The following is a 25,241-nucleotide window of genomic DNA, read 5'->3' as shown; positions in this document are numbered from 1 at the left end:
GCATGTCCTGAAATGACCTCAGCTCAGGGCTCTGTGGTGATGCTGATGATAAAGCAGCAGGGACAAGATTTTGGTCATCCCATTTCCCTATAGAGTTCCATTGCTGCCAGCAGTCCTTCGGGCTTATAGCGCAGGAACAGCTGAATTCTGATGTTGCACAAATAATGCTAAAGCATGAAGGTAACGGGAGTGTTGAGATAGCTTTGTGAAAATCACTGTGGTGTACTATGTAAGGTATTGGTCAGTAAATTCAGCTGCAGCCTTCTTTTTAGCTAGTAAAAATACATCTTTTCTGATCTTTGTTTGAAAAGAATTTTTACCTTGGAGCTAGTAAAACAAGATTCTCCTGAATATACATCTGTTATTCAGGTGATGTGTCTGTGTTTCTTCTGCCTTCAGGCAGCTTTCTTCTGCCCCTGTCCACGTAACAGTTTTCCCTCAAGTCTTGAGTTTTTTGAATCCTGGACAAAAGTAACTGTGTGTTAATACTACACAAACCTTCATCTTAGAAGATGAATTTGTAGTGAATTGAGAAGACACTGGAGAACAGAGCATTGAGCTGACATATCTGCACATGTAGCGTGTCCTCTCCTGACCCCTCTTCCCTGGCCCCAAACACGGCTGGCAAATGGAGGCTTGGCGCTCTGCCACAGCTGATTACACAAGGCTTTCTGTGTCCTACTTATCTGAACAAAGACTGCTCTGAGGAACATAGGCATCACACCTAGGTCACATAGGCAGGAAAAGCCATCTCCTGACAGAATTTTACTGAGTCATGATGGAGCTTTCCTTCGTGGTAAGTCTGTGAGGTTTGTCAGGTTTCAAATGATGGCTTGCCTTGCTTGCTAAGTAAGTGCAGAACAGGTAGCTATTAAACTCGATAATGTCATCCTCACAAGGAGGAGGGAGTAGAATCACTATTTTGAGGTTTCTGGATGTAAACAGAGACAGTTCTGAAAATCTTACACTAAGAAGAAAATAGTTATTTTTGGTTTGGACATTTACTGATTAAATAAAAACCTCTGTGTATTGCCTCTTAAATTGTAAAGGACTAATTTGTGAGGAGAATTGATGTTGATTCTAGTAGCGAAAACATCGAAGTTGCCTGAAACATTCTAAGTTACCTAAATTGGTGTCAGATTACTGTTTCTTTACTTCCAGAACTAATGCCTTCATCAGTTCTGTTTATATGCAGTCTGCAGTGCATTTAGTCCTTGGAGAGGTTACCTTTGATGTTGTTTCCACAGTCAGAGGCAAGTCAAGGACTCCAGAGGAGACAAAATAGGCTGTAGATAATCGTGCAATTACAGATGGCTACAAATCAAGGTGTATTATGACTTGAACTTGAGCTGCAGCTCTTCAAGAGAGTCTGTTACTTTTTAGCATTCAGAGCACTGCCTTCTAGGTAAATCCTCTTACTCAGGATTTGAATTTCTATAGACTGCTGTCTGCCTTGAGGTATTGTATGTCGTCTCTGAACTGCAGCGGCCTCTCCTGCATAATAACCATTTCACACAGCAGTAGCCAGCTTCAGTACTGCAATATTTGAGAGAGGTGCAGATGTTTGCTAGCTGCTTCTGTTTGTTGCAGAAATGGAAGTTGGAAATGATTACTTTAAAAAAAAAAATTGGTGCTGGTAATTGTGATTAGTGGATCTGTTTTTGGCTGATGAGATTTATGTGTTAGATTGCATGCATGCTTTTTGTGTCTGATTTTGCATTCTTAACGGGAGCCATGTATTATTTATCTGGCAAAAGGTGTAGGTTTGCTTCTGTGTGTGCATTTCAAAGGTTCCGGGTTTGAAAGGTTCTGGGTTTTCTGTGCATTGCTTTGCGGTAGTTGTTTAGTGCAGATGCTTTATTTTGCGGTAGTTAAAGGCTTTGGTTTATCAGTTTCTTTACTGTGTGTAGCTTAGCGAACAGTGCAAGCAGAAAGGTGATATACTTAGAAAAAATTCATAATAAGGATTTTGAAATTTGAAAGTCAGCTAATGTAGCAGTAAGAATGTAAATTTTTTAGGAGGCATTGCTGAGAATATTCCTGCCTTCTTTTACTGTACAGCACTGATACTGCTAGCGTATTTTAATATTAAAATGGTTAGATTTTCTTATATGGCTGCCTGCTTTCTCTCAGTGAATTTCACTGCAATAATGCCTCTGAGAAGCCACTACAGAGCAGCTGTCCATTGTTTCTCTTTAGATCTACTTATTTTTTATAACAGTATTGCTAGGTGAGAGTGAACCTGTTCCTTTCTGCTTTATCTTTTCATATTAATTGTTAGTGACAGTGCAAGATGACACATCTGTGCTAAGAGGATTTTGTACCATTTAGATCGGTATACTCATTGTACAGGCCAAGTATATGGGTCTGTTCCTTTTTTCCCCCCTCTTTTTTTCAGACAAAATGCAATATGAAGTAGAGCATTTTATTTTTATTTAGTATTTTTTTTAATTGCCTGCTTAGTAGAATCACTATGGTAACCGACTAAAGGGTGTCTCTGAGGCACACAACCTGCATTGCAATGTAAGTGAAGGGAGATTTTAAGTTGTCTGCTGAACAGTACAAAAATGAACAGGCGAGGCAGAGAAATAAGCTATTATTTAATTTTTAGAAGATATAATGCTTACTCTAATGCTAAAAAGCTGTTTCACAAGTAATGCATGTTAGTTTATTGTTTTCTGTGCTGTCTTCTGAGAATGAGGTTGTAAAAATGTTCATTAAAAATCAGAAATTTGTGTTATTCAGCTTGAGTTTGTTTCATTTTATAAAGCTGTTCTATATTAAAAATCGTGGTAAAATCAGTGAAGAGGTAAGCTGCATCACTGTGTGCTTTGCAGAGCTCACGAGAGCATCAGCGTTCCTTTTTTTATGCTTTGCTATGGGTAATGCATTAATTTCCTAATATTTTTAATATTTTAAATGTTTGCTTAGAAATACGGTGATCCGTTAAACTCTGTTTTTCTAGATTTTTGGGATGTCTGTTACAGAGACATGCTATGTGTGAGGTATTACATAGGTCCATGAGGAAAATTATGTAGTATCTAGTAGGTCTGAGAATGACAATACCGAAAGTGATTTGCGTATACATTCATTAATAAGGGAATTATTAATTTTTTTTTTTTATTTGCAGCTACACCTAGTTTGGCATCCTGAACAGGCATAGCTGAATTGGCATTTTTGTGCTAACAAAAATAAAACATGCTAAAGCATCAGTAATGTTTTGTGTATTAGAAGTCACCTGAAATTGTGTTTTGTAGATAACTATGTTTAACAACAACACTGTTTTTAATAAGCTATGTCTTAGGTTCCTATATTCCGAGGCCTTACTCAGTATTGAATTAATACAGTATTCCAAATGCCACATTGTGTAGGAATTTTCCATAAAGTTAATGGCAAAGTTCAGAGGCACTTAATTTTTTTATGCCTCTTCTACTCATTTTAACACACCATAAACAGTGATCACTGAATTAGCAAGACACTTGTGAAATGATTGCTCACATTCAGACTTTATGGCAGATAGATTTCATTGCTCTGCCTGTGTGATCTTCTTTCTAGAACAGTGAAATAATTGACTCAGAACTTCAGAATACAAAACACTTTAAAAGATATTTTTTGTGTCTCTTGAGGAAAAGTGATTAAAATAAACTAGCTTTAATATTTAATTGAATTGAACTTAATACCTGGAGGAGAGAATGCCAAAACTTAAGAACTTAATGAACTCATGTTTTCATGTAAAGTTACTCATTTTAAGTGCTTTTTGACAAGTGATAAAACTTTTCAAATCACTAGATTCGAAGGAAAAGTATTCTGGGTTGCTAGATAGACACTGAAGCTCTCAATTTGTCTATCTCCATGAGGCTGTGAGTTGGTATTACCTACATTCCCAATTGTGTGTTCTGAGGAAAGCTTGATCTTCCAGTTTTGACCATTCACTTGATACAGTCATTCTTCCAAAGGTTGTCTCAATCATTTTGTGAAGATGCATGTTGCCATTTTACATGACTAGAAGCACTGCTGGCATCTGCAATAAAAAAAACACCAAACTTTCCTCTAGTAAACACTTGACTAGAAATTGAAAATTGTTTTCTTTAAGGCACATGGTAAAATGCAGTACTGATTTTCAAGTACAAAATTGATTTATTCTTAGTAATTTGCCCAAGTGCTAGTATTGCTTTGTTTGAAAAACAAATTACTGTTTGTTTTTTTTTTTTCAGCATTTTCAGTTAGCTTTGATTGACTGCAATCCCTGCACTTTGTCTAATGCTGAAAGTAAGTAACCTCTAAGTATTTCCATTTATTTTGTTGTAGATTTTATTTTAAAGTCTTATTCTCACGGCTTTTAATAAACCAATCCTTCAACATCAAGACAATCAGTACTGAGAGAGAGAGATTACATACAAAACCTGTCTCCATCTGTCAGTGGAGACAGATAGTCCAATGGAGTTCTGGATTTGTTAGTAAAAGGAATAAAAGACCAAGCTTATTTAACTGTTACGAAGAAAACATGCTATTTGACTGTTCATTTAGTTATTTATGAATATAGTGCTTGTGCCATGGAACACATTTAATTATTTAATATTAAGTGGCATCTTGATAATTTTAATTCCATTTAAATTTGTTGATCTAAAATTCAGCATCAGTCTTACACTGTTGAAGTAAGAAAAAGTACAATATGTAATTTGGTTATCCATTTTATTAGGTACTGACTATGCGTTAGCCTGTATTTAACACTTTTAGTCTTTTCCTGTAGTATGACCTGTTACATGCAGTATATACTGCAGGTTGTTACAGGGCATGCTGCAGGTATTTATTTATCCATGGTTGGTGGAATTGAATGCAAGAAGAAGCATATGTTCCTGCACGTTTTGGAGTCTAAGAACTAAAAGGCAGGCACTTGTGAAGGAAATTACTTACTCAGTTTTTAAGATACCTTCATGCTGTTCTTGGTCAAGTTACTTCCCAAGTCTAACCTTAGAAGCACTGGATAACATATTTCAAAGTATTTCTTTGTTTCTTTAATTCAGAGCTGGATGAAATTGTGAATGTTTTGTCAGCAAGAGTAATGACGGGTTTTGTTTATATGGCTGAAACTGCTCGCTGTATTGATACCAAGGAGCCAGCTGTGCTACAAGGTTTTCTCCAAAACTTTGTCACTTATCAGGAGCAGTCACAGTTAATACAGTAAAATTATTGGCAGGATTCTTCCTAAGTCAAAGGACTTTTGTGTTGTTGTGATTTTTTTTTTTCTTACAGATGATTCTGTTGTGTGATTATCTATATAAGTGATCATATTTTTTATTAGTTCTGGGTATTTTTCACTAACTTCACCAATTTTCACTGTATCTCTGAAGTTTTGTAAGGTTTTTCCTAACCTTTCCCCCACAGTCCCTTCTGTCCCCAGCTATGCCGAGGTGTGGCCCCGTCTAAAAGGCTTCACTGCCTCACAGCCTTGTGCATGGTGCCTGACAACCCAAAAAAACAAATTCTAGAGGAAGAGAGTGAATAGGAATGAGCGACTTTATCAAGTTTCCTTGTACTACTTAGCCAAAGGTGAACCATGTACTCTGATCCAGGGTGTCAGGTACCATCACATAAATGCTCACCATTGCCTTAATCCTCCCCCTTGCATTTCTAAAGGCTGGATGAATAGCAGCATTACAGTGAGAGTATTGGTAGCATTAGTGTTAGGATACTTAAGCATGATTTCTATTTAGGCAGTCTCCAATATGACACCTTTAATTTCATTCCCCTGTCTGGCATGGCTTCCTTTTGTAACCTCACACTAAAGGGAGTTTGGTTATGATGATGGGGGGGGGGGGGGGAAAAAAAGAAAAGAGTTTTGGGGTTTTTTTTAGATAATGACCTGTTGAAACAAAGCAGAGGCTTTTCCTTAATCAGTATGGAGTGAGGTTTGGTGATGTAGTGAACATGAGTGTACTGCATGCTCTTTAGCAAGGAATGAACACAAAAAGTTTATTAAAATTTTAGATGGTGACCTGGATTCTGAAGTGCACTAGGCTACCTTATTTATAGTGAAGAACAAAGCAGTGCACAGAGGGAGTTTTTATGTATGGCCCAGAGAGAAACCGTGGAACTTCAAGCTGTATAAACCTCTCTGTGACACTGCTATGTAGCTTCAAGAGAAAGAAATCTGTGTAATTGAAATAAATTGAGCTTGGTTCAAGCACAGGTATTTTCTTAATTGTAGTAGTCAAGAACATCAGGCTTAAGTCTCTTTCAGAGGACTTTTTCTTTACCCATCAAATCAGAAGGATTACATTAATCTCAGCTAGCTTGAACTACCAGTTGATGGCTAGTCTAGGTTAGCAGTGCTCAAGCCTTAGAGATAGGCATTCCACCGTATCTTTAGTGATATAAGCAGCATGGAGGGTAATTTTCCCTCTGCTTTTACTCTTGAAGAACTTTCATATTCACTTTCCAGGCAGCAGTTGCCTCCAAGAGCTGCTAGTACTGTTATGGCATTCTATGCAATTAGTATGAGGGCTTTAAGATGCTTTAAAGTAATGATCAGAAGACAATCTGTAATTAATGATTTTAGTTAGTTTAACAGGAGAAAATTCCTAAAAAGGAAAAAAGAAAATCCAGAGGAAACACAAACCAAAACCACCTGACTCTAAGATCCAGTATGAAGCTGGCAGTGTATAATGTAGTTTTCTGTTTTGTAATCCAGCCACTCTGCTCCTTGGCAGTTGAATCAACATAAAAATAAATCATATATTTCTAAGTCACTTGTGTGCAGAAAATATTACCTGCATTCTCTTGTGCATTTCTGCTTAAAGAGATTTTATTGCTAAGTTTACTGAAAAGTTAATGCGCTCTGTATTGCAGAATACAAGTAAAATCTGTGGACTTCTTTCTGCAATATCTCTTTGCAGTCTTAAAGCCTTGTCAGGGTGTGTGTTCATTCTCTCAGTGGTAAATATCAGTGTAAACAAATACTTTTTTGTGTCTTCAAAATGAAACCTATCTTGGGTTTGCATTGATAAATTTGAAACATTATTTGTCCCTTGTGTAAAAAAAAAAAAAAATTGTAATTGTTGGCATTTATTAAAATAACAATTTTGATTTTCCCACCTTACAGTTCAGTTTCACATCGCTCACTTATATGAAATCCAGGTAAGATTTAAGCTCCTTTTCATAAAGCATGGTTGAGTTTCTAACTGTAAGATGTAATCAGTCTGTGGAATACAAATTATAGATGCTTTTGTAAAGGCTTAAGTCTTATTGAAGAAACTTTTACTTGCTGTGACTAAATGAAAAATACTTTGTATGTGGACTGATGTGCTATAGAATGGAGGAGCTATTTTAATAAGCTTACATATGTACTAGTCTCCCAAGTTGAGTGCAAAAAAAATACCCTAAACATAATTTTAAGTAACCTTCTTTTATGAGAGTATAGATACAGTAAGAAAGTTATATATAGCTGTAACAATATGTAGTTTCTCCAATTATATTCATGCTGTTTCTCATACACATATATACTCAAAATATATATGAGTCTAGACAGTTGCTCAAGTGCCTTTTAAATATGTTTGACATGAAATTTTCCAGTTTCACTGAACTGATGTAACAAACATTTGGTCTGAGGTCAACAGCACATAAAGCTGTGTTACTAATTCTATATCAAATCCTACCACAGAGGTTTTTTTACTTGAATCCTTTGGGAAATGACAGAACAACTGAGCTTCAGAGTATAAGTAAAGTAAACCCAAATAACTACTGAAGTAGTTACTGTATATTTGTTATATGACTGTCTGGTCATATAATGGAGATTATATGCCCTTTTATCATGTTTATAGGTGACTGAGGGGATGTGATGTGAAAACAAAAAACCTATTAAAATGTATGACACACACACTGTGTTGTCAGTTGAAAAACAACTTGATAACATGAATCATGGTGAAAAATTACTTTGGGTATTTATATAGATGAAAGAGAAATTTTATAAACAAGATACTCTTTTGAGTGTTTTTGGTGCAAAGCTACACAGAAATCGATTTCCCCCTCCCAAAACACCATTAAGAAACTTCTTGGACTGTTATGGTTCTTACCTAGCCACCATCCAGATTTCATTCTGAGTGCTAGAGCATATCTGACACATTTATGTGAAAAGCATCCTCAGCATGTTGCTTCTTTTGATTTGCTAGAATAAATTAGAAAGCTGGGCACCAGATCACCATGTGAGGTGCCTTATGTATTACATGACCTATGTTGCAGTTGCTTAAGCTATGCTTTCCAGCCTACAATCATAGGCAGTGGGAACACAGTCGGAGGAAAAATATTTCATTGCATTCTGCCATTAGATTTGGTTTGTCTCACAGTTCTGGTCGGGAGGGGTATCATCTTTTCTAGAATTTGAGATACTTAGAACCACAAAAGGTCTTGACTTCATCTGGGATATTACCTCGAACACAGCAATTAAGAGATTTTTTTGGAGACAGACTGGTTACCTAGTTTCTTTTAGAGGACACAGTGGTACAGTTTTCTGAACCTCTCCATGTGTTCAAAAATTTTCTGCTTGCTAATATTAAATGAACAAGTTAATTCCATTCTTAATTATGTACCTTCGTAATACTGGATTTTAAATGATTGGTTGCCAGCTTCTGAACAAGAGAACAACCTGGTGGTGATAAGAGTTAGCAGTGTTTTTTCATGGTATTTAATGCTAGTTTCTATTACTCTATCATGGGAGTCCCTCTAGCTATTGAGTGGTAGCTTGTATGGTGTGTAAAAGTTGTTTGGCTGAGTTCCTCTCACTCTTCCCATTTCTGAGACCATTGATGATGCAGCCAAACATTGGATCTTTGGAACTAACATACCTAGATAATCCCAAATGTAAATGTTAAGACAGTTTCCTGTAACATTTTAAGGCATCTATGTAGACAGAGTTCTAAACAATAAATAATGCAGCAGAAACCAAAGTATAGAATACTTTCTATCTGCAAAACATGCCTATTTTAATCGGTCTTTCTCAATCCTCCCAAACATGTAAACATCTATTTCAAAGTGTGAATGTTAGGTACTAATATTTACCTTTTTGACATCTGGATTGCTGCCACTGGTGTCATGCTGTACAGTGAACTGCTCTTCATTTGCTTATCCTTCATAGTCATAAGCTATGACTTTTGTTCCCAATGCTAAATTAAATTTTTTTTCCTGATTGTTTTTATTTTGCTGGACATGGATATTTTATTTATTTATATTATTTGTTTTCTTACCAGTTGTCTACATTTCATGAACACCAATTAAAAATCTTTTCTACCAACTTCCCCTTGTTCCATTTGAAAGTATGTAATTGCTGCTTTAATTTTTCTTCCTGACTAGAATAAGGTTTTTATAATCAACAGAGTTGTCTTGTCATTGTGAGAGCTCGAGAACTTAATAACATTTTAAGTTCTAATAGGTATTTATATTGTTTACAGTCATCTTCCCAGTTGTCCCTTCTAAAACACCATTAGTCAATGCTGAATAGTTTGCATTAAACAAATGTAATTAAGTCAGTGATCACTTGATTTGAGGTGGCCCCATTTATTTTAGTATGCTCTGCATCTGTTTGCCAGAAGAAGAAAGTCCAGTGTTATCTGAAAGCACATTTTTATTCAAAAATTTTAGAAAGTTAGAAAGACAGGAAGTACTTTTAGTGAGAAACTTCAGCATTTATGTCTCCTAGACTTTTGTGGGAGAGGAGGAACAAAAGAATTAAGCAATTAAAATACATCCACTGTCAATTACTGTTAGGGTAACATGAATATAAATGTTGACATTATTGCAAAAAAATAAACCATCAATAAGTCTTAACCTTTAATATGCATAGAAGAGCTTATACTGTTTGAGTAGTCAATACACCACAATCATGACTTGAAAATGTGTTGTCTGTATCAAGACATGATCTTAATAGGGAGTTAAGAATTGAATGTTTCCATATTTTAAGCACTCTTAAACTATATAGCAAACAATAAGGTGGCCTACATTTGTTCTCTATAAATAATCCATGGATATGTTTTAATTCTACATACAGAGAGACTTAAATGAGGATAATAAAAATCTGTTGAAAAGGCAGTTCAAATATACCAAAGGAAAGAGAGGCAAAATAGTACCAGCCACCAATTACCAATGGTCTTTGTTACCAATTTCCTGGGAGGAATTTGCATAGAGGTGTTTTTTCAGGTGTAGATTTGCACTCAGGTGTTCCCCTTTAAAGCAGTATGTTCATTTTAGTGTAAGAAGTATAATGCATGTATGAGGAGTTGACCAAATTTTAATAATTTGCAAATTTCCCACAATTTAAGTAGTCAATTTATATTAAGTACTATATCTATGAAAGTTATTCTCTTACTATAGATGTGTAACTCCTTAAAGCTTTCATATGCACTGTATGCAAAAGAAAAAATTGGATTTTTTTGTCAATGTGATTCCGTGCTGTCAGTGCTGTGAAAACGTTGCTATTGGTGATCCGTTGCAAGCCTTATGATTAATCCATGTACTTCTTTCCTTTTGCAGAGAAAGTATCACTCTGCAAAGGAAGCTTATGAACAGCTTTTGCAGATCGAAAACCTTCCTGCACAAGTAAAAGCAACTGTCTTACAGCAGTTAGGTATGTAAAATTAGCTTTCATTTTCCTATGTGTTTCTTTTTCCATCTTCACCTTCAGAAGTGATTTTTAAGGCTCTGTTTTCACAGTGAGTCTTAGACACTGAGTATGATATGTGAGATTTTTCAACCAAAATAGAATGCATAACAGTAGAGAATTAAGTAAATAAGAGAGGAAGTAAAATATTTTAATTAAACATACAAAATTAAAAAGCTCTTAGACTTGGTATGCAGTGTGTGTGTTACAGGCAATGAGGGGGTGGGCTTTCAGCAGAGGAGTGCAGCTTTTAGAAGTCTGTATTCTCTGTTCTGCCTCTGAGAACATGCATTGAACAGCCAGGCTAAATGCAGTAAACCAAAAATGCTCTTCTGCGTTGCAGAACAGAAGAATGTGGGAAATGAAAACTTGGCCTCTTCTTTTTCTTTAACAGTGTTGTACGTAATGAAAACCAGTTTCTGCCACTAAAACATTTATCACCAGATTGCATAAAAGAAAATACATAAAAAGAGAAAAAGTTTTCCTTTTTTTCCAAATGTAGTTTTCCATATTTCTAGAAGGCCAAATTTCTAGTGGGTGGGTAGGATAAATTACTTCTGTTCTATATGCCTTTTAAAAGTATTTCCAGACCATTTTGTTAAAATAGTTCAACCCAAGGCAAAACCTCTTCATTCACTTTCTCCATATTCTTCATTCAATTTATTCTTCTGAATATTAATTTAGCCTGATTATGTCCATTTTTATTTTTTCCCCTCCCTTCACATAGTGGTAAATTAATTCAGATTAGCAGTTGGCATTGTTATTGCCACAGTGCTTTCTTTTGTTGCAGTGCAGGTTGTGTATAGATTTAGAGGGGGCAAATTTGTTTAGCTTTTGATTTTCCTGTGTAAAATCACAAACGAGGCTGCTGGTGAAATTTGCTGCAGGACTCTAGGTGCTGATACTTCTCTGTTACATGACAGTGTTGCTTATATTTCAATATCTCATTTTATTTTTTTTTCCAACTTGGTATTATTCCACCTAACACAAGTTGTTAGCAGTTTTATCCAGTCTGATCAATGGAAAACAGTCTTCCCAAAATACCTGACAAATACTTTTAGAACTTTGATGTATGTTGCCAGAACAACAACAATGAGCAATAAGCTCCCTTTATTCAGCATGGTTCACCTGGTTTTGTAGTATGGTCTTCACCAGAACATTCAAGGAATAATACCATTTTCTTTGCTCTTTGCTGTTAACAGTGATATTTATCAGAGTATGGTGTTTATCTCAGGTTTAGTTTCTAGCAGCTGGTAATAAAAACACCTCCTCAGGAAACATATTCTGGGTGGTGCACTGTTGCTTAGAAAAAACAATGGAGAATACCTGCCATCTGCTAGAATGCTACTGGCAAAACCCAATCAAAATAGATTCTTGCTTCTATATTTAACTATTGTTTCCCTTTTCTTCCCACTCCAACAGAAAAATAATTTTGGCATGGCAATGCCTTTTGTTTATTTTCCTTTGCTAGTATATGTTTATTGAGCTGGAGATGAAATTTAGGCAATTGTCTTGTGAGAGAATTATGAAAATCTTTACTCCAGTTGCTGGTTTCCAAAGCAGATCATTGTGGAGAACCCAGTGATTTTCAGATAAATGCATATCTAGTTGGGCTGATGTATGCTGGTAGTTCAGGTAGATGGAACAATCAGATTTGTACAGTTGGATGAGAGCAGTTTCTTTCTTTCTTTTTTGTGCCACTTCATTTGATTTCTAGGCAGCAAAATTTTTCACTACTTTGCCTAAAATTACATCAAATTAATGAGACTGAAGATCAAATCTGTCCTGATATTCTTTCTGCAATTGTACTCAGCAGCTGCATAAAGAAGAGTTTAAGAACAACATAGGCATCTGCTTAGAGGGTCCCAAGCATTCTCATTCTTAGGTATTAGCCACATAATTGGATGAGACATCCTGAGATGCTAAAATGGGGAAGAGGCTTATCTCTTCAGAGACCATTAAGATGATGATACTTACTGGGGAAAATCAATTGCCACAAGTTTAGCATCAGAGTGATTAATAAACGTAATTGTGCTAGGCTAGCACATCCTCTTATGGAGGCAACACAGGGATTTGTTACAAATTAAATTGTAAAGACCTGGAAAAGGGCCTAGAACATTTGTGAAGTATGGACAAAATCTGTGGGTTTGTTTTTTAGGTTATGAATATCCCAAGGGTGGAAGAATAGTCAGTATACAAGTTAAGAACTTGAGTCAGGTTTTGCAACCAGGGTTTTTTCCATTGCCCTCTTTCTGTATGTTCCTCATTTTATGCACGAGGAGATCTTGTTTCCTTTACTTGTTCTGTTCTAGTAAAAAAACTTTCATTTGTTCTCCCTCACCCTCTCTCTCACTTTCTGACTTTTTCACTTCCTGCATGGGAAGATAAAATTGGGAAGCAACCCTTGTTTCAATAGTGAAACTAGATAAGGATTGCTGGTTCTCGTTTCTGTCTCCTAGAAATAGACTCACTCTTTTTATCAGTGAATCTCAGTATGAAGATACAGGGTTATCTTTCAAGTCCGCAAGCTTCTGATGAAACAGCAAATAGCCAATACCACACAATATTTCCAAAGATTCAGAATTTGTTTCATGTCTTTTTTACCTTTGTTTGTAATCCCTGAACTATTACCTTTATCTCAGGCTTTGCCTGGCACTGCACCTGGTACATTTATCCTTGCTGTACAGCAGTTATGCAGGTGTGTTCTGGTAACCACAACCGCCCTCACATAAGCTGTTTTTACTTAAAGCAAATGCGTTTTTAAGAACTTCAGTGACTTGAGGTTTGAATCAAGATCATAGTTTGTTTATGAAGTCCATGAAAGAAAGTTGTATCTGTGTCATAGAATCACAGAATACAGCCTGTTGGAAGAGACCTCAAAAGATCATCCAGTCCATCCCTCGACCCAGCACTGATAGGTCAACTCTAAACTGTGTCTCTGCAAAAATTACTGATCTTCATTTGTTTGGATATGTTTTGTATTGTGTAATGAGCACGGTTTTGATTTAATCTATCTTCAGACAAGATAAAGTAGTTCTTTTTTTTTTTTTTTTCTTTTCAGCACTGTAACGACTTGCGATTTCTTGCAGCCCAGGAAATAATCAAACTTCTGTTTCTGACCACAGTTTCCAAAAGATACTTCTTAAAGCACCCCAAGAAAATGTTATTCAATAGATATGATTTTCTTTTAGAAGAACTTTGCCTTTCACAGAATTACAGAAACATTCAGGTTGGAAAAGAGACTCAGGATCACCCATCAACCATTAACCCTACTCTACAAGGTTCACCCCTAAACCATATCCCCAGGCACTGCATCCAAATGACCTTTAAACACATCCAGGGTTGTTGACTCAACCACCTCCCTGGGCAGCACATTCCAATGCCTGACCACACTTTCCATGAATTTTTTTTTCCTAATATCCAGTCTAAACCTACCCAGTCACAGCTTGAGACCATTCTCTCTTGTTCTATCACTACCTGTGAGAAGTGAGCAGCACCAACATCTCCACAATGTTCTTTCAGGTAGTTGTAGAGAGCAATGAGGTCTCCCCTCAGCCTCCTCTTTTTCAAACAAAACAGCTCCAGCTCCTTCAGTCACTCTTCATAATATTTATTCTGCACTTTCATTTGGAAGAGTGTTGCTGTGACTGTTAACAGACTATAACCCCATGGAATGAAAAATAAGAAGTACAGAACAGCTTGGCTCAAATACTTAAGGTATGGTCTAATTGCAGAGAGTGAAGTGAGGCTGAAAATACTGAGTTCAATTCTCAGCCTTGCCTGCTTAATCTAGAGTTTTAGATGAGATCTGAATCTGATCTGGACATTTTGAGTGGTATTACTGTTTCAAAAGGGGTAAGTGGAGGTTGCTTAGTTTAGCGGATGTAGGTTTTAAATGGACATGTAGTACAGGCTCTGTATGCAACAAAAACTTTACACAAAGCTTGGGTATTTTATGAAATTGTTACCATAGTGTTCCACGAGGGATTGTTTATGGGCAGAACACTATAAAAACATAGGGACAGTGCTTTGTTTCATCTTTGGTTTTACAAATGTTTGCTGAAAAGCAGTGGATTCTTAAGAAATCTCAGAATCACAGAATGCCAGGGGCTGGAAGGGACCTTGAAAGATCACCTAGTCCAACCCTCAACCCAGCACTGAAAGGTCAACTCTAAACCATGTCTCTGCAAAAAATACATGGAGATTAAACAAGCAGCAGTCCATTGCGGACCTAGTGATTTTAGCAAACCTAATAAAAGGATTTCCTTCTATTCATAATATGAATAGCAGAGAGGTGATTTTGTGACTGCTCAATGGAATTCTAAGCAAAGAAACAGATGAGGAACATCTTGAGAAGATGATGAAGGTGTTTTATTTAAAATCAGAACCAAGCCTTGCATTAGTGCAAGGGCTGAAATGTGTTTTAATAGCATGTAGAAGATTATAGGGGAATATGGATTGTAGGAGGCCTTCAAAGTGGGGATGAATAATTTATCTAGTGTAATACAAGGGAAAAAAAGGCATTTGAAAGAATATCATGTGTGGTTAGATGAGAAAATAAAATGATCTTTTCAGCAGAATTTGTTATGTAGATCGCATTTGTCAAGGCAAATGGAAAGGATGTTGCAGCAACGAAGGTGAAATGACAATTTAAATGGAGACAGAAAACCCCCTACCAGTGTTCTGTTGAAGAACTGTCCAAATGTAGATGTGGGATAAATACAAGGATTTAGAATAAAAGGGAAGGTATCTGTGTCTAGAGGAGGAAAGAGTTAACATTTTCAGATTCACTTTTTATAGCAGAAGATTGAGTAGTTCATAATCACAGTACTAACCTTGTAGAAAATTACTTAAAAAACAAACCAATTTTAAAGGTACATGAAACTAATTTTGATTTAGGGTCCTTTTGTCCTGTAATCTTAGTATAGAGTTCTAAAGGTTTTTAAAGTTTCATTCGTAATACTATATGTAAGTGATACTGTTGTTTGATAGCCCTGTTTTTGAAGAAGAACTAATGCTATGAATATGCTGTACCGAAGTGCTCAATGGTCTTGGGGAATTTCACTTCTGTTATTTATGGATTCTTTCTGTAGGCTGGATGCATCACACCGTGGATCAGCTTGGAGACAAGGCAACCAAGGAAAGCTATGCTATACAGTATCTTCAGAAATCTCTAGAAGCAGATCCAAATTCTGGTCAATCCTGGTATTTCCTTGGAAGGTGAGAAATGACTTTATAGACTCTGAAACAATATTTGTAAAAATTTTTAGGGTTTTCATTATTGTGAATGAATCTTATGTTGTCTTTCTTCTTAATACTTTCAGAGGAAAAATGAAGGGAAAGGATATATGTATCTATTGAAGTCTAATTTCCTGGAAATTGTATAAAAAGACAAGGTGCTAACATATTTGGGAGGAACATAGAATAGAAGTTGGAATGAAGGATGTTAGCCAAGTGGTCCTGCTTTTTTTGTAGTTATGTTCAGTCTGCACATTCACAGTAATCTGAATCCACCCTGCCTGGTTTTACCTGTTCCTCCTTCTACTACCACATCTCTTCTTTCTCTCTGTCCTTTTGGTAAATGCTCTGTAAATTTTTTTCCTTTTCTTCATACCTTTTCCACAATTATTTATCTCTTGTTTTCTCAGAATGTCTCTTCCAATCCCAAACCAGTTTTTCCACTAAAATACAAACATTTACCAGGTATACATCCATTTATAAAAAGCATATATTGCACCTAAATATTGGACAGTAAAGTAGATCAAATTGATCCATTCTAAAATGTGTGTATTTTATAATTCTCTATTATCAGGCAGTATTTCTTAGTTGAAAATTAACTTATTCCAAGATGTAAAAAAATAGAAATTTGGAGGTTCTGGTAACCTACAACTGGAACCTACTTTCGGTTTTGTGATCCTAATTATGTTCCTCCAACTCTTCCTGTAAGATAGGGCTCTTAAACCTGCTGTCTGTGGTCAAAGGGAGGAATTACTGTCACTGATTGTAAATGACAGAGGGCTGGAGCAGGTGTGGAGGATGAAGGGGAAATGAGCCAGGAATCATCTGTCTAAGCTTAGCACCTACTGGACTGAAATTCTGTATTTTCTTCAGTAGTTCTGTTCTACATGCCTTGAGCTAGTTGAGCTGTCACAATAGCAGGACTGAGCTGGGGCTCTGTAAAGTATGTGCGCAGCTGCTATACTCCTGCTCCTACTGTACCACAGCTTTCATGTGGTTAGATGAAACCTAGGGTTGTACAACCAGGGGGGAGAAATGGGGAAAATCTAGTGGAAGGTCATATACTCTACAGGGAGGACTAGAGCAAAAGTATTTCTGCCTTGTTCCTTCAGTCCATGCACTGGCGGGAGAAGAGGAAAGGAACAGGGTTACAATGTTGCGTATTCACTCTTCTTTTTCTCTCTTCATGTATTCCCTTGTGTTATTCCTTCCTCTGTGGTAGTTGTCCAAACTGGACAGTAAGTTGGTTTAAGTTGGTTTATTTGAAAAATGACACCACCACCACCTTCACCTTCCTCCTGCACTGACAAAAATCCATCACCTTGCTTAAGTTTTGTTGGATGCTTAATGTTAGCCTAATCAGAGTCTTCACGTATCTGAAGGAAACATGTCTATTGGAACTTGGATTAGACTGTGATTAAAATTAGCTTCTGAAACTTTTTATTCAGACTTAATGGATGTTTCCATCCAAAGCACTGCTAAATTTTATAGTAGTCTTTTCCTAGTGTGCCTCACAAAGATGTGAGAGTATAGCATGTGTGACAAACCTTTGCCTATACTGTTCTGCTTGATTTTTAGTTTTTACTAGAATAACTTTTCTGTTTATGTGTTTTGAAACTTGTCATTTCTTTTTCTAACAGGGAAACTTAGTGCAAACAGTATAAGAAATTGTAGATTAAATTTGAGTCTGTATAACTATTTTTAATATTGTTTTTATTTGAAGCTTTTAATTTTCAAAAGGTAGGTGTTATGCCCTGTGGTATAATTGTAGTTCTCTTCAGAGTACTGGTATTTCAGTTTATAATGCCAGAATACCTTTGAAATTGTGTATGAAAAATATTGAAGTAAAAAGTCTGGAACAGCAAGATTTTTAAACAAAATTTCATTCTCTGTACATGCAGTAAAACTATCTGGTTTGTGGTTCATTACTTAGAATATGAGATGTGGGAAATGCACGTAAGCTTCCCAGCCAATCAGGGACCATCCTGATTGAGCTGGCCAACATAGCTTAATAACTCTGTAACACTCTGTAGGATGTGGAGTTTCATAACTGTTTGTTTGATGAGATGGATAACTTAATTGTTTCTTTTTAATGCACCTGTAGATAAATACCTTACTTATTAACTGCTAAGTTATCACAAATGAGAGAAATTCAAGTCTTTAACATATGGTATGATTTGCTTTTCCTTACAAATGCAGTAAACTGGGGTTTAAGCAGTCATGGTGAACTTGTCAGATAAATCAGTAATAATGTCGATTAAGATGTTTAAGTCTGCTTATGCCTGGCATTCAGAAACAGGAAATATTTTGGATTCATCTAAATGAGTATGTATTTGCATGACTTAATGTTTATCAGATCAGTCTTGGCAAGCCATCCTCAGTGATTACCTTCTATAAATATTACCAAAGTTCTTTTTTTCTTCTCCCAGGTGCTATTCAAGTATTGGGAAAGTTCAGGATGCCTTTATATCTTATAGGCAATCTATTGATAAATCAGAAGCAAGTGCAGATACATGGTGTTCTATAGGGTAAGAATAATACAGGGTAATACAGTAATATATAATTCAATACTAATATTATATATTAATAAAGAATATCAGCTTTTTAATTCTATTTGTGCTCTCAAGGGGACTGTAAATCTTATTTTTGTTACACCTTCATGTTATTAGACTTAACTGATTTTAAATTTAAATTAAAAAATGTATGTTTGCTTTCTTAGTTTTTTTAAATGCTGAATATGATATGCAGACAGGCTTTGTTCGTTAAAGATTTTCTGTTTTTTATCCTTGTTGCTGTGATTTATATAATGGCAAATATTATTAAGGGTTTGGAGGGGGATGTATATATTTGACTCATTTGTGTTTTTACTTTGTTATTAATTCTCAACTTCACTAATCTTCCTATTCAGTGTGCTGTATCAACAGCAAAATCAGCCTATGGATGCTTTACAGGCCTATATCTGTGCTGTACAATTGGACCATGGCCATGCTGCAGCCTGGATGGACCTAGGCACACTCTATGAGTCCTGCAACCAGCCTCAGGATGCCATTAAATGCTACTTAAATGCAACTAGGAGCAAAAATTGTAGTAATACCTCTGCACTTGCAGCACGGATAAAGTATTTACAGGTAAAACTAGCGTGTTAAGAGGCGGGAAATACTCTTCCAAATGCACAGCAGAGGGGAGGGGAGCAGTGACACAGAAGTTTAATTTGGAATTGTTTGTGGTGTGTATAACCTGTTTTCATGCGTATTGTAAGCATATCATAGCCTGTAATATTTTATTTCTTCATTTTTAAGTGGAACTTAATTCCTTTTAAGTCCTATTTTGCACATTTAATCAAAGCATACTGTTTTACATCACTTTGCTTTTTTCTTTGTATTGTCTACATTTTTAAGTTCTCATAACATTTAGAGAGAACACCCAACGCTATCTTTCACTCTTGTTTGCAATTTCAGAAAAAAGGAATTATGAGACCTCTGAATCCAGAGCTCATCTTTGTTCTGATTCTCACAAAGGTTTATATTCTGGTTACCCTCTTTATACTTAGCACCTTTCTAAAATCCCAAATTTTAAATCTATCCTCTCTTTAAGACATAATTAGCTACAGCATTTAGGAAGATTTCATGGACTTGCTCTTACTAAAGTAGGCTTGTGTTAAATTTGCTTTTTACATAATTTTTCCTAGGCTCAGTTGTGTAACCTTCCACAAGGTAGTCTACAGAATAAAACTAAATTACTTCCTAGTATTGAGGAGGCATGGAGCCTACCAATCCCCGCAGAGCTTACCTCCAGGCAGGGTGCCATGAACACAGCACAGCAGGTGAGAAGTTGGGTTATGTTCTGCAGGTGCCCAGCTTTAAGGGTTCTTTACAATCGGTAGTGGTCAAGCTTATTTTATTGAGCACAGGACTGGCTTTTATTGATAAAAAGCCTTTGATTTATTTGCAAAGGGATATTAGATCAAGAAGCTCCCTATAATGTGGGAGAAATATGGGGGTACCAATTTAGAACCTTTGTGGATTTTCATGATTTTAAAAGGTTTCATCTTAAATAGAAATGCTGCAGTGGTTTAATAATCCCATGAAAGGTACACATTCCTCCATTGATGACCATATGGAAACTGATTTTTCAGTTAGTGAGATCAGCTTCAGAATATCTACTCGGCCCTTTTAATATATGTGGGCTGTAAAAATATATAATTTAAAGGAAAGAAATAAGAATATATAGAACCATATTTTTGTCTTCCTTCTGTGATTCTTAGGCTTGTAAACCTCATCATCCAAATACTGAACCTGTACTAGGCCTCACTCAAACACCAATTTCACAGCAATCCTTGCCACTACACATGATTCCTTCTAGCCAAGTAGATGACCTGACCAGTCCTGCCAAGAGGAAAAGAACATCTAGTCCAACAAAGGTATATATTCTGATGAACTAAAGAGCCCCCTACCAAAATCATACGGAAATACGCATTGAAATGATGCAGCATGCACAGAATTTGTGCCCGATTTTAATCCTTTGGCATCAAGGCGGGGAATGTTTTTTAGGAATTACAAAAGAAATAAATGTTTCAGGGATGTGTTAATTAGGTTACAGTTCAGACGGGAAGTGCATAAAAGCAATGCAGATACTATACTATACTATACTGCAATCATGGTTGTGTTAAGTGAAGAAGTGCAATCATAGTCTAGATAGATCATGCCATCCTGTCTATTGCCTTTGCTTATATTTAGAATTCAAGTGTTTCATCATCACATAATAGTGTTACAGTAGATAAAGTATTCAACTTTAAAAGTAGTATACACTTAAGTTAATTACATAATTTGATTCTCATTATAAATTAGATACCATTTAACTTCTTTTGTTAACTACTCTGATACTGTACAGGAATGTTAGAATGAGACTTGGCATGCTTTAGTATGTTCTTTGTTTATAGTTTTGTTCTGGAAATGATGACTAATTCTTTCATGAGTAAGAAAGTAAAATTGTGTTGACCCTTGTCTAGTCATTCATTTTAATGTAATATTTTCTCTCAGAATACTTCAGATGTTTGGAGCAGTGGCCATGCAGTGTCACATCCTCCTGTACAGCAACAAATTCATTCTTGGTGCTTGACACCACAGAAATTACAGGTGGGTATGTTGGAAGATCTTCAGAAGCTTTGATAATATTTTTTGATTCCTTTTAAGAAAATACATCTTTTTAGGTTTTACATTTCTGAAATTTAGTGTGAAATACTTCGCAAATCCCACAGTGCCATTCAAGTATTGCTAACATTGGTGGCTTCTCTGTGTGAGATCAGGTCTGTAGTAAAAAAAATGATGTCTAGCAGAAACTGAACAATTATATTGCATGAATTCTATAATTTACTTAGAACAGTAATCTTTTTTCTTAGGATGTTATAAAGATAGATATGCAAATTGCCACACTTGTATGCCAAGTGAATTTTGCTACTTGCTGAATTGTGGAGGATATTGAAGGAAGTGTAGAAGTATTGTAACCTCTTCTTCTGAGACAGCTTCTTGTATCAGGCTACATAAACGTACTCTACAAATACGTCCCTAGATTTTGTCATATTTACATGAAATGCCAGATTTTATTTTTGAAATCTGGTTTTGAGGTTTCTTATGGTTTTGTTTTGTTGGGGTTTTTTTTGTTTGGTTTGAGGTTGGTTTGTTTGTTTTTTCTTGTTACGGTGCTTTGTTGTCTCTTCATTTCATTAGGGCTTATAGTGAGCTTCATTAGGAATTTCATATTTTGAAAATCAGGCCTCGCTGGAAATGTATCATGCCCATGTATCACTGATACTGTTTTGGATGCAAGGAAAAATAGAAGGGAACACTCTGCACAGACAGAAGGCATTCTGATTGACTGTGCAGTGTTCCCTTCAACTCCAATATAGTTCTTCAGCTGTTTCTCTAGCTGAAAAATACTGGCTTTATTATGCTACATAGTATTTCTCTCCCTTCACTCTCTCACCCCCTCACCTTCCAACGCCTTTAATCCTCCCTAATATCTCTTTCTTCATGCATTCTTATTATTTTTCTGTTTATTTTATATTATAATACTTCCCTTTCTAGTTTCTTCTTTTCCCTCTAAGCAATATCTAAATAGGATTCTCTATGTAAGTATGGTATAGTGGATTTGATTGCAATAGCTTGACAAAGTTCCAGTATACATATAAAAAGTTGATAGTTTGCAGATACAATTGTTCAAAGCAGAATGAGCTAGGCTTTATTTTTCATATCTCAGCTCCATTTTGATTATGCTGTGCTAGTAGAAGAGATGAGAAGGATGTAGAAACATAATACATGTGGTATTATGCATCTAAAGGAAACCTAATTCATGTTTGGTTTTGGTGAGGTTTGGTTTAGTTCAGTTGTTTTTTTCTGTTTAGGGTTTGGTTTTCCAGTGGTTGTGGGGGTTTTTGTTTGTTTTGTTTGGGTGTTTTGTTTTGTTTGGGGTTTTGTTTTGTTTGTTTGTGTTTTTTAAAGGATTTACAATGACATGAAGTTGCTTAGTATTTAAGAACTATCAAGAAAATTGTCACTTTTGGCATAAGCCAACTCTTGCCCTCTTCTCCACATACACTTACTTCCTTCTCAGATAGTGTTTTTGTATTCCACAACTTCAGTGTTTACATGATGTTGCTTAAGAGCAGCACACTTACTGAGAGGATGATAGCATGTGCTGAGTAGATTAAAACCAATAGAAAGATCAGATTTTTTTACAATGAATTAAATTCATCAGTTTGGTTTGTTATTATTTCTGGAGGTATTGTCATATGTGACTATAGGTTGAATTTACTTCATACTGAACAATATTAATAACAGAATAGCACAGTACAAATAAGCGTTAAACCATACATAATGACAATAATAATTCTATATAATCATACGTGAAAGTGTTTTTTCTTTATGGTATCAGTGCACTTAATTTTAGTGTGGTGGTAATATTTATACAATTGGATAACCTGGAAAGTCTCTTCAGTTTTAGAAACAAGGTTTGATTGCAGAACAATGTATGGGAAGATGTTTGCGTCTGCAAGAGAAAGCTCAATCATGTTTTCAGCTTTACAGCTCTTCATGGATAATTTTTTCTACTATAAGTAAGAAAGTTAGCAAAAAGCACATGCAGTTTTAATGACTCTAACTGTGCTGCTGTTGTTTTCAGCACTTGGAACAACTGCGTGCAAACAGAAATAATCTAAATCCAGCACAGAAACTTATGCTGGAACAGCTGGAGAGTCAGTTTGTCTTGATGCAGCAACACCAGCAGGTGAGAAGAAAAACATTTTTCTCTTCTACAAAACTTTTGTCGGTAATGAAGTCTGTTTCATGTCTTGAATTCTTAAGAATTTCTGTTGTACAGAATTCTCATGCCCTTTGGTGCCTTACATTAAATCATCTTTTTTTTTTAATGTAAGGTAGAATTATGGTTGAATCATAATGAGTTTTATTGTAGGGCTACCAGATAATGTAAAACTTCAAGCCACACTTGAGAGGACATGTCTAGAAGCAGCTTTACTTGAAGAACACTTAGTTGTAGTAAGACTTAGTACAGCATATCTCTCCTCCTCTCATTGTTTACTTCTGTAAGTGTCCAACTTAAGTAGTAAGACACTAACACTCAAACCAAAGGGCCTAGAAGATAAGTGTGACTATAGCCTTACCTTAAAATTTGCTCAGTGTATTTGTGAGCATGAGAGTCATCTTTTTTTCTCAAAAGCAACTGTGAAGATCTTAAAATCAGTACAAAATTGGAATTGACCAGTGCAGTGAAGTACACAAACCTTATACAATCATTTTGTACAGTCTTCTTTTTTGTTTGTTTCAAATTCTGCAGCTAATGCTCTTGTGCTTTGTTCATCTTCTGTTAGATGAGACAAACAGGAGTTGCACAGGTACGATCTACTGGAATTCCTAACGGGCCAACAGCTGATTCATCACTGCCTACAAACTCTGTCTCTGGTCAGCAGCCACAGGTTGCTCTAACCAGAGTGCCTAATGTCTCTCAGCGTGGAATCCGTCCTGCCTGCCCAGGGCAGCCTATGGCTAATGGACCCTTTCCAGCAGGCCCCGTTCCCTGCAGCACAGCAAGAACGCTGAGTAGTACAGACACTATTTTGATAGGCAATAATCACATAACAGAAAGTGGAAGTAATGGAAACGTGCCTTACCTGCAGCAAAACGCACTCTCTCTACCTCATAACCGCACAAACCTGACCAGCAGCGCAGAGGAGCCGTGGAAAAACCAACTATCTAACTCCACTCAGGTATATAATTTCAGTTTACTCAGTGATTTCGGGAGGCTTGATAAGCAAGTCACTGGTTGGAGTCTTTTATTTGTAAATAATAATTTTCTGTTTCCTAAAGCTGATGACCTACATGTAACTAGAACATACACTAGGTCAAACCTGCCTATTACTTTTTATTGTTAAAAGTATCTGTATTAAATTATCTGCTTTCAGGGTTAAGAAAATTGTCATACGTCAGAAAGGACATAAAACTCAGATGCCTACCTTTGCAGAAAACTTCCTTTAAAAAAGAATACCTGTACATCTTACTGTTGCTTCTTTAATGTGAAACATTATGATTTGTTTTCCATGTAGAAAGAACATGCATATTTTGTGGGAAGCTGAATGTCATAGTTATTTGTGACATTACATTGTTGTCATGATGTAATCATAACCTGCTGTTGTTTCCATGTGATCTTTCAAAATTAATACCTAGCAATAGTTACTTGCAGAAGAATACTATAATACCAGTAAAACGGGGCTTAAAGTGTGTAGGTGAAGGTGTTTTGTGTATTGTGTGTTAGAACTTGGGAGACAGAGCTTTTTTTTTTCCCCCGTCCTTTTTTTTCTTCATTATTTTAGCCTAAATGTCTTTCTTCCAAGACATTGTACACCTTGTGGGTTTAATGAGGTGTTAAATAGGAAGATACCCTAATGGTTTCATTTATTTTTACCAGATGGGTTGTACAGCTTGATACAATACTGTTTTCTTACTCAAAACTGCATCAATTTCTGGTTTAATTAACATTGAGTGTTTCTTTAATGCTGAAGAGTCAAGAGTGGGCTGTGCTACAGGCATACATACATACATGGTTAACTGCACATGCTGAGATAATACTGGGATATTTTGTGTAAAATACGTTTTTTTCGAAACTAAACATTGTTACATTTTTGAAAGTTTTCTCTCTATTGGTAGTACTATTTACATGGTTTATAAGTGTTACTGGGGGATGTGGAGCATGTTATCCTCACTATGTCTTGTTTGAATTGGAATTCACTTTTCTGTTTTTTTCTGTCTTGTATAAAAGAGGTTCTGCACTTGGTATCTGCTTCATA

At 35.9% G+C, this 25,241-nt stretch overlaps 1 protein-coding gene across 6 annotated transcripts in view; it reads left to right on the top strand.

Moving 5' to 3' along the window:
* Positions 1–25,241, top strand: part of KDM6A (lysine demethylase 6A) — a 151,815-nt gene that overhangs the window by 91,248 nt on the left and 35,326 nt on the right. Inside the window, exons 7-17 of one of the 6 annotated variants that reach the window (XM_054399972.1) lie at positions 4,215–4,269; positions 7,103–7,137; positions 10,522–10,615; positions 15,742–15,868; positions 18,316–18,414; positions 18,795–19,014; positions 19,575–19,709; positions 20,151–20,306; positions 20,926–21,021; positions 23,063–23,167; positions 23,769–24,164. In XM_054399972.1, the coding sequence (XP_054255947.1) occupies positions 4,215–4,269; positions 7,103–7,137; positions 10,522–10,615; positions 15,742–15,868; positions 18,316–18,414; positions 18,795–19,014; positions 19,575–19,709; positions 20,151–20,306; positions 20,926–21,021; positions 23,063–23,167; positions 23,769–24,164 (1,518 nt within the window). The remainder of the gene's footprint in view (positions 1–4,214; positions 4,270–7,102; positions 7,138–10,521; positions 10,616–15,741; positions 15,869–18,315; positions 18,415–18,794; positions 19,015–19,574; positions 19,710–20,150; positions 20,307–20,925; positions 21,022–23,062; positions 23,168–23,768; positions 24,165–25,241) is intronic. The other 5 variants (XM_054399979.1, XM_054399987.1, XM_054400002.1 and 2 more) reach the window with 5 other exon arrangements.

The sequence above is a fragment of the Indicator indicator genome, chromosome 1 (assembly GCF_027791375.1).
Source record: "Indicator indicator isolate 239-I01 chromosome 1, UM_Iind_1.1, whole genome shotgun sequence".
Lineage (NCBI taxonomy): Eukaryota > Metazoa > Chordata > Aves > Piciformes > Indicatoridae > Indicator > Indicator indicator.
The sequence above is the reverse complement of the archived record's forward strand: the minus strand, read 5'-3'. Positions and strand labels throughout refer to the sequence as shown.